Here is a 14,256-nt window from a genome sequence, read left to right as displayed (position 1 = left end):
AAAAAAAAGAAAAGAAAAAGAAGACATGTCCCTTCATTCCAGTAATCTGTTTAGATATCTAGATTTTGGGGAGGGGCAAATGGATTGTTATTGTAGCAAAGGCAGAAACAATGTTAGGACCAGCAGTCTCTTCCTCAACACTTTGACCTTGCTGTATACCTCCTGACATCTCCTTTCTGCTCACAGGTTTGTCATTGCTGTGGCTACACTACACCATGAGCTCCTTGAAGCTAAGGGTTGAGCAAGCTGCACTAAGCCTATAGAAGCCCAGCAAGCCTGGACACTATGGTCTATTCATTGAGACCAACCTATGGGACTCTGGCTTATCGTGTTTTCTTACAATTTATCATTTCTCTACCTGGTCTGATGTCCTCACATCAATTTAAGATATTTTAGTGATTAAACACATTTTATTTTCTCAATCTTATTTTTTTTAACCTTGGCAGGGCTGATTTATAATTTTTTTTTCAGTATAATTTCCTCAACTGTATCAGTCAGGATCCTGGCAAAAATAGATGGCACATGCAAAGTTTTTGGCTAAAGAGGGATTAATGAAAAAACTGTATTTGGAGCTGCAGATGAGGTTAAGGGACCTCAAGGGAGATAGCACAAGGTACTAGCAATAGTAGAGACTGCCAGGTACCAGCAGTAGTGGAAAGCTTTAAACCATTTAAAGTGAAGGGGCAAGTAAAATGGTGATGAATTCTGAGTCCAGTCAGAATTGGATTTGGGAAGGAGGGCTGAACTAACACATTCCCTGACCTCTCTCTTTTCCCACTTTCACATCTCCTGCTGATGTTTTTGGCCAAATTCAAAGGGAAGCCCAAGGGCAAGAGAGCCTGGGTAATGTAGTCCAGAAGGCCAGTCTTCTGGGTCACAAAACAGGGCAAAGAATGGTTCTGGGGTTTTTTTGGGAGTAGAATGCAGTGGCAAGACTAATCAACATATGTGTTCTCTCTTATACTTGCAATTATACTTTCTGGAAGGAAGGACAGAACAAAATAAAATAAGTTCTCTCTTAGCTTCCATGTACCTATTATGTCGAATTGCCATTCACAGAGCAAGAAAAGAGAATGTAAGCTCAGCCGAGCAGGGATTTTTGTTTGTTTTGCTTGCTGCCATATCCCTAGTTCCTAGAACAGTGTCTGGTACATAGTAAATGCTCAGCAAATTTTAAATGACTGAGTAAATGTACTCACCTCTGCCATGACAGACTTTATGTACATATCATCTCATTGAATTATCACAATAATCTGGTTAAGTAGGCAGGGCCACTGAGCATTATTGTGCAGGTGGTATGGGGGGTGGGTAGGTATTAAAATTTAATATGTGCCTCCCCAACCCACTTCCATGCCTTGTGACTAGGCCCAAAGCATTGTCAACCCACCAGGAGAGATATACTTCCACAAATGGTTCACATTTTAATTTTTTATCCTCTTTATTGATTTTTGCACCTAGCAAGTTTCTGTTTTATTATTATTTCTCTTTTATGCATTAGAAAACCAAGTTTCTGAATAGCAAAGATTGCAAAGATTATAACCCAATCTGTCCATTCTCTAGGGCCCATGAGAAGTAAAAGCAGGCACCGGCATTCTGCACAGATGAAATACTTCCTACGACAGAAATACATGCTCACTTGTGGACTTCTCTGTAATTTGTAGGCAACATCAGGTCCTGATTTCTAGGTCTGGATCTGGGTTCTCTGTAGCACAGGAAGCTAAGAGTGATAAGAACTCTTTTCCTTCTTAAAGGATATAGAAACTTTGAAACCCATCTGCATCATAGATGCAGGTAACACATAAGGCTGTGTTATCTGTGTCAGCATAGTTACTCTGTGATGAAGAAAAACCCAGAAAACTATCCAGATGTGGGAATTTCTCGGGTATTCCTTGCACTTGAACTTAAGGATGAATGAAGGTATATACAAGTAAGTTCCTTGTGTGGGTGTGGACTGAAGAAACTATGTTTGATCTTCTGTCCTGTCTTTAGTCCCCAGTACCTCAGTCCTATTAGTACTATAGAACACATTCCCCTATGGGAAAGGCAGGCCTGTCTGTCACCTACACATCAGCCCCCATCAATTATGATTCAGTTGACTGGAAGCATTAAAGGTAAAAAAGCAGCACAAAATAAAACAAAACTCTAGCTTCATCCCTTTGGGTTCGATTTATACCAGAATAGCTAAAGACATAGAAATATGAATGTAAATATCCTACCTGAAGCCTAAGAGGGATGTTAGTCTCCCAGGTTTAGCGTTTTCCAGTAACATAGAAGTCTGTAAAACACCATTCCATTACCTGCCTCATAACATATAGGAAAACTTGTGAATATAACAACTAGTTATTGTTTTAAAAGGTGTAATTAAGTTATTTTGCATGCAGAACTTCTAAATAATTCAAATGACTGGCTTTTCTATTGGAAAATGGCATACATTCATCTGTTATTTTAGCAATGATTAATGAATACTTGATATCAATCTTTCATCAGTATTTTCCCATAGGTATCATATCTCCTACCCCAAATTATTTCTGTACCTTTCCTTGCAAGGTCTGTACTTCTCCTACATAAATGCCTTGCATGGCGGGAACTAAATCAACTACCCAGACCCATACATCCAGAGAGCAGAGGTGAGCTGGATACAGTGGCTTAGAGATGTGGTGGAAGGAGCCCAGAGCTCCAAGGGAAGGGCAGCAAGGAGACAACAGCATGGGTTGCAGCTCAGACAACAGGTAAATAAAACCAAGCAAAGCTGCTGGTCACAGATTTGACCAGGGTGGCAAGAAATGACAAGCTACCGTGAGATTCAACAGTGGCACAGAAGGATGATGAGAAGCAAACAGATTAGAAGGAGCTGCCACCACCATAGGCAGAGGCACAGATGACCAAATAGAACAGTATCAGTCCCTGCAAGGTGTGCTCAGATACAGCTCGGCACAGCCATCTGGCCAGTGGGGAATGATACTGCACATGGCGTGCATTGCAGCCGGGAAGTTGAGAACCGCTGTGGGCACCTCAGGACTGAGTCTGGTTACCCTGCTGATCCAAGAAATGAAGCCATCTAAAATTTTGCCTGCTTTCACAATTTTCTCTCTCTCTCTCTCTGTGTGTGTGTGTGTGTGTGTATTAAACAAAATGAACTAAGAAGCCTTTTATTGGAGACATAATATACTCACAGTAGTTTCAAAATAAATGGCGTCACTCTTCAGGTAAATTACTCCAAGGCTTGGGCCTAGTGCAGATGTTCATTGGGGCAGGGAACAGAGAGCGGCTGCATCTAGATCAGACAAAAAACAAAAATAAGGTTGTTAAATGAACAGGTGATGGTGATGGCAATTATTTATTTTGATAGGAAAGAACTTTGGGACTTGAGTGAGAGGTTGTTTGGTTGGTTCTACATCTTTGCACCAGAGAATGGCGAGGTAGGGAAGGGAGAATGGAGAGGATGTTGTCCAGGCTCCATTTTCTGTGCTTTCACCTAACTGCCTGTGCAGCCTGGGACATCAACAGTACCCTGTCAGTGCGGGCGGAGCTGATTTTGTGGTTCTGACTTAGAAGCTGAGTTGTGGGTGAAAATGGGGGAAGGAAGTAGAAACAGTGTCCTTCAACCTTGCCACAGTTGATTCTTCTAGTATCCTTTTTTTTCATTTATTATATTTATTTATTTTTTATTCACACATAAAAATTGTGTATATTTATGGTATAAAACATGATGTTTTGATACATGTATACATTGTGGAATGGCTAAATCAGACTAGTTAAAATATGCATTACTGGCTGGGTGTGCTGGCTCAGGCCTGTAATCCCAGCACTTTGGGAGGCCGAGGTGGGAGGATCACTAGGTCAGGAGATCGAGACCATCCCGGCCAACACAGTGAAACCCCGTCTCTACTAAAACACAAAAAATTAGCCAGGCGTGATGGCGCATGCCTGTAGTCCCAGCTACTTAGGATGCTGAGGCAGGGGAATCGCTTGAACCCGGGAGGCAGAGGTTGCAGTGAGCCGAGATTGCACCACTGCACTCCAGCCTGGCAACAGAGCAAGAGTCCATTTCAAAAAAAAAAAAAAAAAAAGAATTACCTCACGTATTTTTCACTTTTTCACGGTGAGAACACTTAAAACCTACTCTCAGTAATTTTCAATATATACTACATTCTTATTAATGATAGTCATGAGGATGTACAGTACATCTCTGGAGTTATTCCTCCTGTCTAACTGAAATTTTGTGTCCTTTGACTGATGTCTCCTCAGCCTCTGGCAGCCACCATTCTAATTTTTGCTTCTATAAATTAAGCTTTTATAGATTCCCCATATAAGTGAGGTCATGTGGTATTTGTTTTTCTATGCCTGGCTTTTCTAGTACAAAAAAAGCATATTTTTTCCCCATATATTATGGATGACCTCTAGATTCGTCCGTGTTCTTGCAAATGACAAGATTTCCTTCTTTTTGAAGGCTGAATACTGCTCCATTGTGTACTTTTACCACATTTCTGATACTCTTGATTCCATTTCAGTCTCTCTCTCTCTCTCTTTATTGCTTAGTTCTTAACATATTCTAGTGACACCCATTGATCTGGGCATGTTCTGAGCATTCCCTCTGTCCTTCACTGCAAAGGCTCCATTTTCTTCCATAGGCTCTAACCCTGACGGCACTGAATTACCCTGTTTTTTCCCCTATACCTCAGTCTGCTATTCTGCCTTCTTCACTGGCTTATTTTCTTTCTTCTGTTCTCTAAATGTAGACATTCCTCTAGATCCTCTCCTCAGGCTTTGTCTACTCCAGTCCTCCCTGACCTCAACAATCACTTCTCCATGGAGAGCATCCACATTGCTACCTTTAGTTCTAGCTTTTCTACAGAGCTGCACACCCACATTCTAAGTAACAGCTGGTTATTGGTTCACTTGTTCCTTTGTCCATTCATTCAGTGTTTATATAGCATCTATGAGGCACCTGGATGAATAAAACAGGGTCTCTAACTTTGAGTAGTTCACATCGCCATCAAATACTACACAGGCTTTTCTAATTCAGAAAGTTTAGAACTTAATTAATTGTCTTTCCTTTAAAATCTGTTCCTTCTCTAGACGTCCCATTTCCTGCCATTGGTATTCTCTTCATCCAGTTACGTGGGCCTACAGCTGGGGAGTCATCTTTAATTCTTCCTTTTTTTTTCTTCCTATATCCAATTAGCTACCAAATCCTGTAGATTTTACTCTGATTGTGATTCCTGAATCAATACCTGTTTTCTATACCAACCCCTATTTCTCCCTTTGCTACCTACCGTGAAGACATCTATGAAAGGCTCCTGACTGGTTTCACTTTTCCAGTTTTTCTTTACCTCTTGTCCATCCTTCACACAAACATTACATTAATTTTTCTAAAGTGCCCTTCTAAACATATCACTTCTTTGCTTACAGTCCTCCTTGCTTATTGGATTAAATTCAAACTTATCAGTTTGGTATTCAAAGCTGCTACAATGTAGCCCAATCTAGTTTCTCACTCTTATCTCTACACCCCATTCTACACTCCAGCAAAGTCCTACTCTTTCCCGCCATGTTCATGGTATTTCTTCCCTTCTTTCAATGTCTACATGTAGCTTCTTCAAGTGCCATCGAAATGCCACCTCATTCGTGAAGCATTTCACAAAGGAGAGTGCCCTTCTTAAATATTATGAGCACGTTCTGTACTACTCCCTTTGCATATTCTACCAATTCGAATGGTTATTTGTGTAATTTGTCTTCCCTCTTCATAAGCCCTTTGAAAGCTGAGACAATTTTCAATCTGAGTACCCTATAGTGGGCCATGAATTCTTGCACGTTAAGTTTGCACTAGGCTGATAATCTGCTGAACTGAATTTAAAAAGAATAAAAACTCTTGCCTTGAGTCATAGAAATGGGGACTAAATTGAAAAGACCTAAAAGCTCATCTACTTCAACCCCCTCATTTTTCAGACGAAGAGATTAAGGGAACTGACTTGCTCAAGGTCACATCCTTGTTAGTGGCTGGGCAAGGATAACAGACATAAAAGGCCACAGACTAATATTTATCAGCGCTTACTTGGCACCAATAGGCCCAACAGATCATCAATAATGACAAGACCAGAGAGAGTGAGGTTGGGGTGTGTAACCTGCAAAAATATATTGTGTTCCAAAATATAACAAACTTGCTTCATTTATTTGCTTCAACAAACTGAACTAATAAATATCTTTTATAGTTAAATGTTGTCTAAAAAATGAGGGTGGATTTAAAAAACAAGGAAGCAAACTTTTCTAACATTACCAGCAGAAATAATTATGACAATACTGTCAGCACCACTGGGGAGGAGGTGCAGATGGGTACAAAAAATAGAAAGAATGAATACGACCTACTATCTGATAGCACAACAGAGTGACTATAGTCAATAATAACTTAATCGTACATTTTAAAATAACCAAAAGAGGGTAATTGGATTGTTTGTAACACAAAAGATACATGCTTAAGAGGATATATACCCCATTTTCCATGGTGTGATTATTTCACATGGCGTGCCTATGTCAAAACATCTCATGTACCCCAGAAATATATACACCTACTAAGTACCCACAAAAATTAAAAACAAATAAAATGTTAAAAATACCACTGGGGTGATAAACTCAGGCTGAAAATAAGAATAAAGAAATTTCTCATGCTTTGGAAAAGCTGTGTGTTCAGCTGGAGTTCTTGGTGAAAACATGCAGTAATTCCATGGTTAAATTCATTACTTTATAGAAACAAACTATTGGCAATCTGCTATTATGCCACATTAGCACTTCTTTTTCCACCTAGCTTAGCCTAGTACTCATTCTCTAGGTTTGTTTAAATGTTTACTTGTTTTTCTTTCCTTATATTACTAATTTACTTGTAGAAATGCATAGACAATTGCCTCTGAGTCTGTTCAAATTTTCTTGCCTTGTTCTTCTCTTGCAGTAGAGGAAACATTAGTTGTTTCCCTTCTCTATCCTTATCCTCAAACAGAATCATTTTCTCTCACCCAAAGATGAAAAGTCCAACAAAACATGCTGTGGGGATAATAGTGTTTACCTAGGTGAGGAAAACAGACTTTTCCAGGGAATCTCAGTAATTATTACTTGGCCAGAAAAGCTCAGCTCTTAGATGTTAGCTCCAATATTACAAGACTTCATCTGCATCTCCCAGGTGAGCGCTTGACTCACTGTTGCTCACCAGAGGAAAACCTTGGTAGGTAGTATTAATCAAACTCTTTTTGGCCAGTATGGTGGAGCCATGCTATGCATTGAGACATCCATTAAATAGCATCACCCCAGCAGCCACACAAACAGTAAAATGGGCTCAAGCGATCTTCATTGTTCTTTCTAACCTGTCATAAAGCTGGACAGATTATCGACACTTCACCAGATAGAACTTCCTTCTCCTTTTGCCCCCTGGCAACTACATTAAAATCATAAAGGAAATCACTCATCAATAGTACATTGCAGTGAAAAATTATCTGGCAAATTTACAAATCCTTTGTGTAATTATATAAATGTACATTTTAAATATATCTAACATTTGATTTAAATTGTGCATTTTATAATTAATACAACCATAATATGTCTGTCCTTTAATTAAATCCTTCTTTCTCAGTCCCACATCCTGCTGCTATAATCTTACTTTCTTTTTTGGCAAATTGTCACCTAGCTCCATCTTCTTTCCCCTTTTGCCTTAGTACACACCTGAGCGTCTATTAATCAGAACCACTGCATGGTGTGTCATGTTTTATTGCTTAAAGGGTGGTTACACTCTAAAAAAGATCCGGTGAGAATGACTTCATGGGGTCTCACATTTATTCTCTGTTAATGACTTTCATATCCAGTGTACTCGGTTTTTAAGTCAAAAGATAATTTTGAGGGGCTGCTGATGCCACAAATTCTCCCTAGAACCTGAAAATCCAGCTGTTGTCTCTGCTTCTTACATCATCACTGTAATAAAGAATCTGCTCTTGGAACCCAGCTGGCAAGTTTCTTGATGGTGTCAGAGGCGAACAGACAGTAGGTCACTTCTCTTCAGCCCGTTTCATTGTTGGCGTTTCTGCAGATCTGTCTTGGAAGCCCTTAGAGAGCAGGGCTGTTATGAAATACACTGCCACATATCACTGTAAGGAACTTTCTGCTGATGTCTACTTTGAGTATGGCCTGTCCCATTCCTAGGAAATCACACCAAATCATTCTAAAATTATAGACGGGGAGTTCATGATTAAAGTTTACAAGAAAGGTAATAGTAACAATAACAGCTAGCATTTATTGGATGTCTAAATTTTATCAGGGAATGCACCAGGCATTTTTATAAATGAGTATGTTCTTGTTTAACCCTCATAGCAATGCCATGGTGTAAGTTTTAGTATACCCATTTTACAGATAAGGAAGAGTGAGACTTAATGGGCTTATGTAACAGGTCGAAGTTTAGAAAGCTACTGGATAGTGAGGCCAGAATCCAAACCGAGATCTCTCTGAGTCTAAATCTGTACTCTTTTCACTATATAACAACTGTTCCAACGCAGCACGGACACGGGACACATTTCTAGTTCCCACTGTGATCACAGCACAAGGAAGATGCTTATTTCCATGATGGTTCAGAGCCACTGGAAAGATCTGGGAGCACAGACTCCAGGAGAAGGAACTATTTCAGAAACTATCAATAAGTATAGTCCCTTCCCTCCTCCTTTCTAATTGCAGATGAGAATGTCTTCTATCAGTCTTCTCAAACTCTAATCAACAAACGAATCACCCAGGACTTCTGATTCAGCATGTCTGGGGTGGAGCTTGTGATCCTGCATTTCTGACAAGCTCCCAGGTGATGCTGATGCTACTGGTCTGGGACCACAGGTCTTACTTCTGACACTCTCCTTTCTACTAGGGTTGTTTCTGAAGGAGCAGTTCAAGCCAAATAACTTGGCTAACGGTTCACACAGCCAGCTGACTGGCTTCTGATTCTAGGCCAGTTTGTCAGGTCATCAGGCATTACACACAATTCAAGGAGTTCTTAGCATAGAGCACACTGTCAAAAAATTGTTTTTAGATCCCCAAGGATTTTCCCCTCTCTCTGGAAATTCAAAATGATAATGTCTCTAACATGTAAAGTTCCTATTTTTTTACATTATTGTTATTTTTAACAATAATTATCTGGTAATAATTCAAATAACACCTTCCCTCTGAGAAATTCAATGAGCTTTACTAACCTTAATTGTCTAACAGCAATTCCCAGGTGAAGATAAAGCTGTCTCAAAGATCATAGTAAATTTAAAATTGTTCCACTTCCCTCGTTTCTTTGCCCCAAATGTAGTGGTGAATTAGTGGGGACGGGTTACTAATTGGCAAAGGCCCACTATCATAATTTGAGGCACAGCAAATTTCATAAAAAGGATACATCTAAGAAATAATTAGCAGAGAGGTCATTGTGGGGAATACAATGTTAGAAAAAAAAAGAAAGAGTTATAAAGTGTAAGATAAGAAAAGAGAAAGAAAATCAGGACTAGCTGATGACCTCAGATGAGACATTTAACCTCTAGGTGGCTCAGCTTTTCTATCTGTAAAAAGAGGAGGTTGGTTTTATGATTTTTAAGGTCCCTTAAAACTCTAATAGTCCCCTGAGAAGGAAGATGTGGGAATTAAGTAGCTCATCAACCTGTTAAACCATTAAACATGTTAAGGAAGTCTATTTGACTTTTAACTTTTTAACTAATTACCTGAAACAAATTCCCAAGTCTACATCACCAGTCCCACCTCTCTGGAAACTGGTGAGAAAACCATTTAATGAATAAGGCACCAAAGACATCACGGCCAGACAAACTAATCAGGAACACCATCGTCAGCTTACTGATGCTGTGATAACTATTTTACTTTTTAGGTTTTAGTGCCTTAATTAACCACTAGTTAACACCCATGTCCATAAGAAACACCTCTGATGGCTTGAAGACCCCTGGGATGGCCCTGCCAACACAAGGTGGAATCACAATCCCACTGTTTGTCACATTAAATCTGTGTTAATTTTCTCCATAGAGAACTCTTGATTCCTCTTTGATAGTTCATAAACTCTGTTAATATAAGTTGCACATCCCATGCCATGAGCCTTAGCATTATCAGATACAGTTGATTCTTGTTTAAAATAGATCTTTTGGATCAGAGTACACGTACACACACACACACACACACACACACAATCATGAATTTCTGGTTTTAATGAATCTGGCCTGGTGATGGGAACCCCTCTATTACGTCACTGGATACTGGAAACTTCTTGTCCAGAAAGCCTGCCACAGGTCATGTTAATAAGATCGTTTTAAACTCTGTAATGAGAATTCTAACATGAGCATGATTTATGACACAGCATTTTATTTGGTATTATCAGAGTTTCCTATACCTTACCTCTTGCAGTGAGTATGTGTTCTGAATTAACCATTATAGTTTGTGGTAAATGGAAAAAAGGTACAGAGAAACATCACAGTGGCATTACTCCAGATAACACACTCTGTCACTGTTCCCAAAGTGAACATCATTTCCCTCTTCCTGCTCCCATCACTTCAATAGTAACTTTGGCTATTATTGACTAAATGCTTACTGTGTGGCAGGCATTGAGCCTTTTCACAGATAACTTTATTTTCTTACAATTACTCTTTGAAGTTGGGGATTATATTCCCATTTTATAGACGAAGGAGGTGAAACTGATACTCAGGAAAGGTACAGTTATTGGCCATCAGTCATGAAGGCAGAGGGTAGCAAAGCAGAATTAAGGGCCAGGTTCTAACCACATGTTCTAGAGCTTAACCTACACTGGGCTCACAATCACCAAACCACTGATCTGCCTTCATTCCACTCCTCTTCATTTGTGGTCCCCACCACTGGCTTAGTCTAGATTCTTCTTCATGGCCCTCTCATGTCTGCTTGAATGTTTCTTGAAATTTCTCTAAACCTTCTACACTTGATTTATGTTTTCCCTCCCTGTATTAATAATTTAATCCAAAAACTCATTAACACGTCTTTTCAACAGACTTTACCACCCCTTTTCTTAGCTCTCATACTCCTTCTAAATTATTCTTTTGAGGCCTCACATTTGCTGTCAAATGTTGCACACCCAGCTATTGAACTCACTTTCCCAGAAGCCCAAGGAACCTATTGTTTTCAGCTGGTTCGTTAGTAGGCCCCAGCTGGCCTTACCAGATGTATTTGTCCAGTTTGATCTTGCCCCATGATCAACCATTTCAACACTGTCCTCAATAACCATGCAGATTTCCTTTCTTTTCTAACTTTCTATGTGCAGTGCCTCCTTTTACATTCATCAACCGTGAATCCATATCACCATTCTCCATTTGCTCCCACTCTCAGAACAAAAGGCTACACATGCATGCTACCTGGACCTATGCTCCTGCCCACTGTTTCCAGCTACAACCTATGGCAGTTTTTCTTAGTTTGTTCTACTTTTATGAAGTCCCATTCTCCATTCTCTTTTTCAGTTGATGAGCTAGCATCCTACTTTAATAAAAGGATCTACACCACGCAGTGTGGTAAGCTTATTAGCTCTCATCTCCTCTAATATCTCTGAATTTCATTATTTTATTTCCTCAGGATATATCTTTTCCCATGTTCCCTTCATATCTTGAAGGTTATTCTCTCTACTTCTCTTTGTCTTCCTTTGGTTTCATCAGGGATACTTTCTCTGCAGCTGATAGCATATCCATTCCTAATAGTACTAGATTAATCATCACAACATATCTTTTTTTTTTTGTCCTGCATTCAACTCCTGCCCTTCAAAAATCTTTTCACATGGTGTATCTTAAAGTGTGTTTCATACTGGAACTTCAAGATGCATCTCAAAAAAAGTTCCTTGGTCAAGTAAGTTTAGGAAACACTGAAAACTGTATATTCTATTTTCAAACTTGCAAGTGTACACAGGATATTAACAGTGCTGGAAGCCTAATCTTTGTCCAGGCTTACGGGATTACAGACTCCCCCATCCCCCTTTTTAATGGAATACTTATTTAACCTCAGAATATGCTTAGGGAAAAGATGCTTTAAGGGATTTCCCCTGGTTCCAAACTCTTAAGCCTGGGCTCGGAAATTCACTGACTCCCTATCAAATGAGTCCTCTCAGATTTCCTTTCCATCAATACTCCACATGGTCTAAACTAGTTAACTTATAGGGTGTCAGAAAGACTAAGCACATTTCTATCTCTGAGCTACTGTATATACCAGTTTGGCTGCTTGGAATACCTTTATCACCTTTCAAAAATTATACAGGACTTTCTTCTCCTTCAGGGTCCATATATAAAAATGTATCCTTTGTGAAATTTTCCCTTGTGAAGACTGCCTCAGCCCATAATGTTTTCTGCCACTTTTTAAGTACTTCAATAAATGGTTATGTTTTACTGCCTGTTTGCTATATTATTAGCGAGGGTGTAAATCCTCTTGGGTAGGAACCTTGTTTTATACACTACAGAGACACCAGCATATAGTGTAGCCTTTTGAGCACAGTAGGATGTTATAACCATGTCATCGGTTAACATAAACAGAAATGGATGGCATTAAGACATGATGGTTTAAAACCCAATTTCTGTAGCTATTGGGATAGTTTAAGATGCTAACACCCCAGGTGAAATGTTCCATCACAATATTGGGAAGAAACACTATCTGCCATCACTGCCATTGCCCTGCAAATGATACCATGTGTGTCTAAGGATTTGGATAAAGGCTAGATATAGAAGAGCAAAGGCAGCTCCGTTCTTAGGTGAAAGTAAGAATTTGCGGCCGGGCGTGGTGGCTCAAGTGTAATCCCAGCACTTTGGGAGGCCGAGGGGGGCGGATCACAAGGTCAGGAGATCGAGACCATCCTGGCTAACATGGTGAAACCCCGTCTCTACTAAAAAAAAAAATACAAAAAATTAGCTGGGCGTGTTGGCGGGCGCCTGTAGTCCCAGCTACTCGGGAGGCTGAGGCAGGAGAATGGCGTGAACCCAGGAGGCGGAGCTTGCAGTGAGCCAAGATCACGCCACTGCACTCCAGCCTGGGGGACAGGGAAAGACTCCGTCTCAAAAAAAAAAAAAAAAAAAAAATTTGCATTAGTTAACACCAAATGGCGATAAGATTAAAATAATCTAGGAACATCAAGTGATCCATGAAAGGAATCAAAGGAATCACTGGAACATACCAATGGTAAAATTACCATTCATAATCAGTAAATCATGGTAACTTGATGAAAAGAATAAGGATATTTTCCTACTTAAGGAAGTCAGGGTAAGTATTGTCTAAGGTTCCACTGTGTACTATTGTGCCTGGTATACAGAATGTGTAGCAACTATTTACAGAATCTGCTACTGCCTTCTAGTCACATTCCAAATTCTATCTCTTTGAATCAGTCTGGAGACACATTACATTGGTGAATTCAAGGCAGCTTGGCAACGACTGGCACAACATAAAACCCCAAACAATGAATTCCATCTTTCCCATAAAGCTCTTTTATTGACACAACATACAACAGCGCAGAGCAGGTTGTCTCAGGCTAGTGTGTAATAACTAGATGTTAAGGGGCTCTGAGTTTTTCAGATTAGATGTTATCTGAAGTTGGGACTTAGCATGTTCCCTAATAGTGAATTTTTAGTGGGCCTAGAACTAGAAGTTTGGTCTCTTGATGCTTAGTCAGGGAGTTTTATTATGTGAGAGAAAAAAGTATAGCTTTCTTTCTTAAAACTGCAGGAACAAATGACTTTCATATTTTAGCAGAAGAGAAAATGCATTTTATTAGAGTATAACCTGTGGAGTATTTTGCTACCTTCCTGGATATAAAGTGGTATGCAAACAAAAAATTTAATAAAAAGCTATTTTATAAATAAGAATGTTTACTTGTGTTTACCTTAAAATAGGTATAGATTGTATTATGTAACATGTGAAATAGAAGGATAATGGTAAAATTTCATAAATAGAAAATTCTGTGTCAGTCTTCAGTTGAAATTCATAACAGTGTATCAGAGTGTTGGTTATTAGTAGTAATCAATAATAAGTATTTTTTAAATTGGAATTTTTATTGCAAGAGATTATTGGGTGGGTAAAGCTAAATGGCCTAGATGTTTTCCTGTCATGTCAATACTTAAGAATTGTCTTTCTGGGCAATTTACACATTTGAGAGTGAAAATGAAGGGTGGCCTGCCTATTGGGTGTGTAACGGGCCACTGGGGCAAGACTGCTGTTTTCTGAGAGCCATGGGCAGTTTCTGCAATAAAGTATCTGAGTTTCTTCTTT

General features: G+C 39.4%; 1 protein-coding gene across 11 annotated transcripts in view; it reads right to left on the bottom strand.

The window, feature by feature from the left end:
• The window catches only part of ZBTB20 (zinc finger and BTB domain containing 20), an 807,544-nt gene that overhangs the window by 47,616 nt on the left and 745,672 nt on the right, over nt 1-14,256 (bottom strand). For 6 of the 11 annotated variants that reach the window (XM_030802021.1, XM_030802020.1, XM_030802022.1 and 3 more), the window contains one exon: nt 3,174-3,274. Coding sequence is in view for 3 of the 11 variants with exons in the window: in XM_030802016.1 (XP_030657876.1) it covers nt 2,217-2,269 (53 nt within the window). In the remaining 8 variants the exon portion in view is untranslated. Of the gene's footprint in view, nt 1-2,216; nt 2,298-3,173; nt 3,275-14,256 lie in introns of those variants that run through there. The other 5 variants (XM_030802016.1, XM_030802017.1, XM_030802015.1 and 2 more) reach the window with 4 other exon arrangements.

The sequence above is a fragment of the Nomascus leucogenys genome, chromosome 21 (assembly GCF_006542625.1).
Source record: "Nomascus leucogenys isolate Asia chromosome 21, Asia_NLE_v1, whole genome shotgun sequence".
In the NCBI taxonomy this organism is placed as follows: domain Eukaryota; kingdom Metazoa; phylum Chordata; class Mammalia; order Primates; family Hylobatidae; genus Nomascus; species Nomascus leucogenys.
The sequence above is the reverse complement of the archived record's forward strand: the minus strand, read 5'-3'. Positions and strand labels throughout refer to the sequence as shown.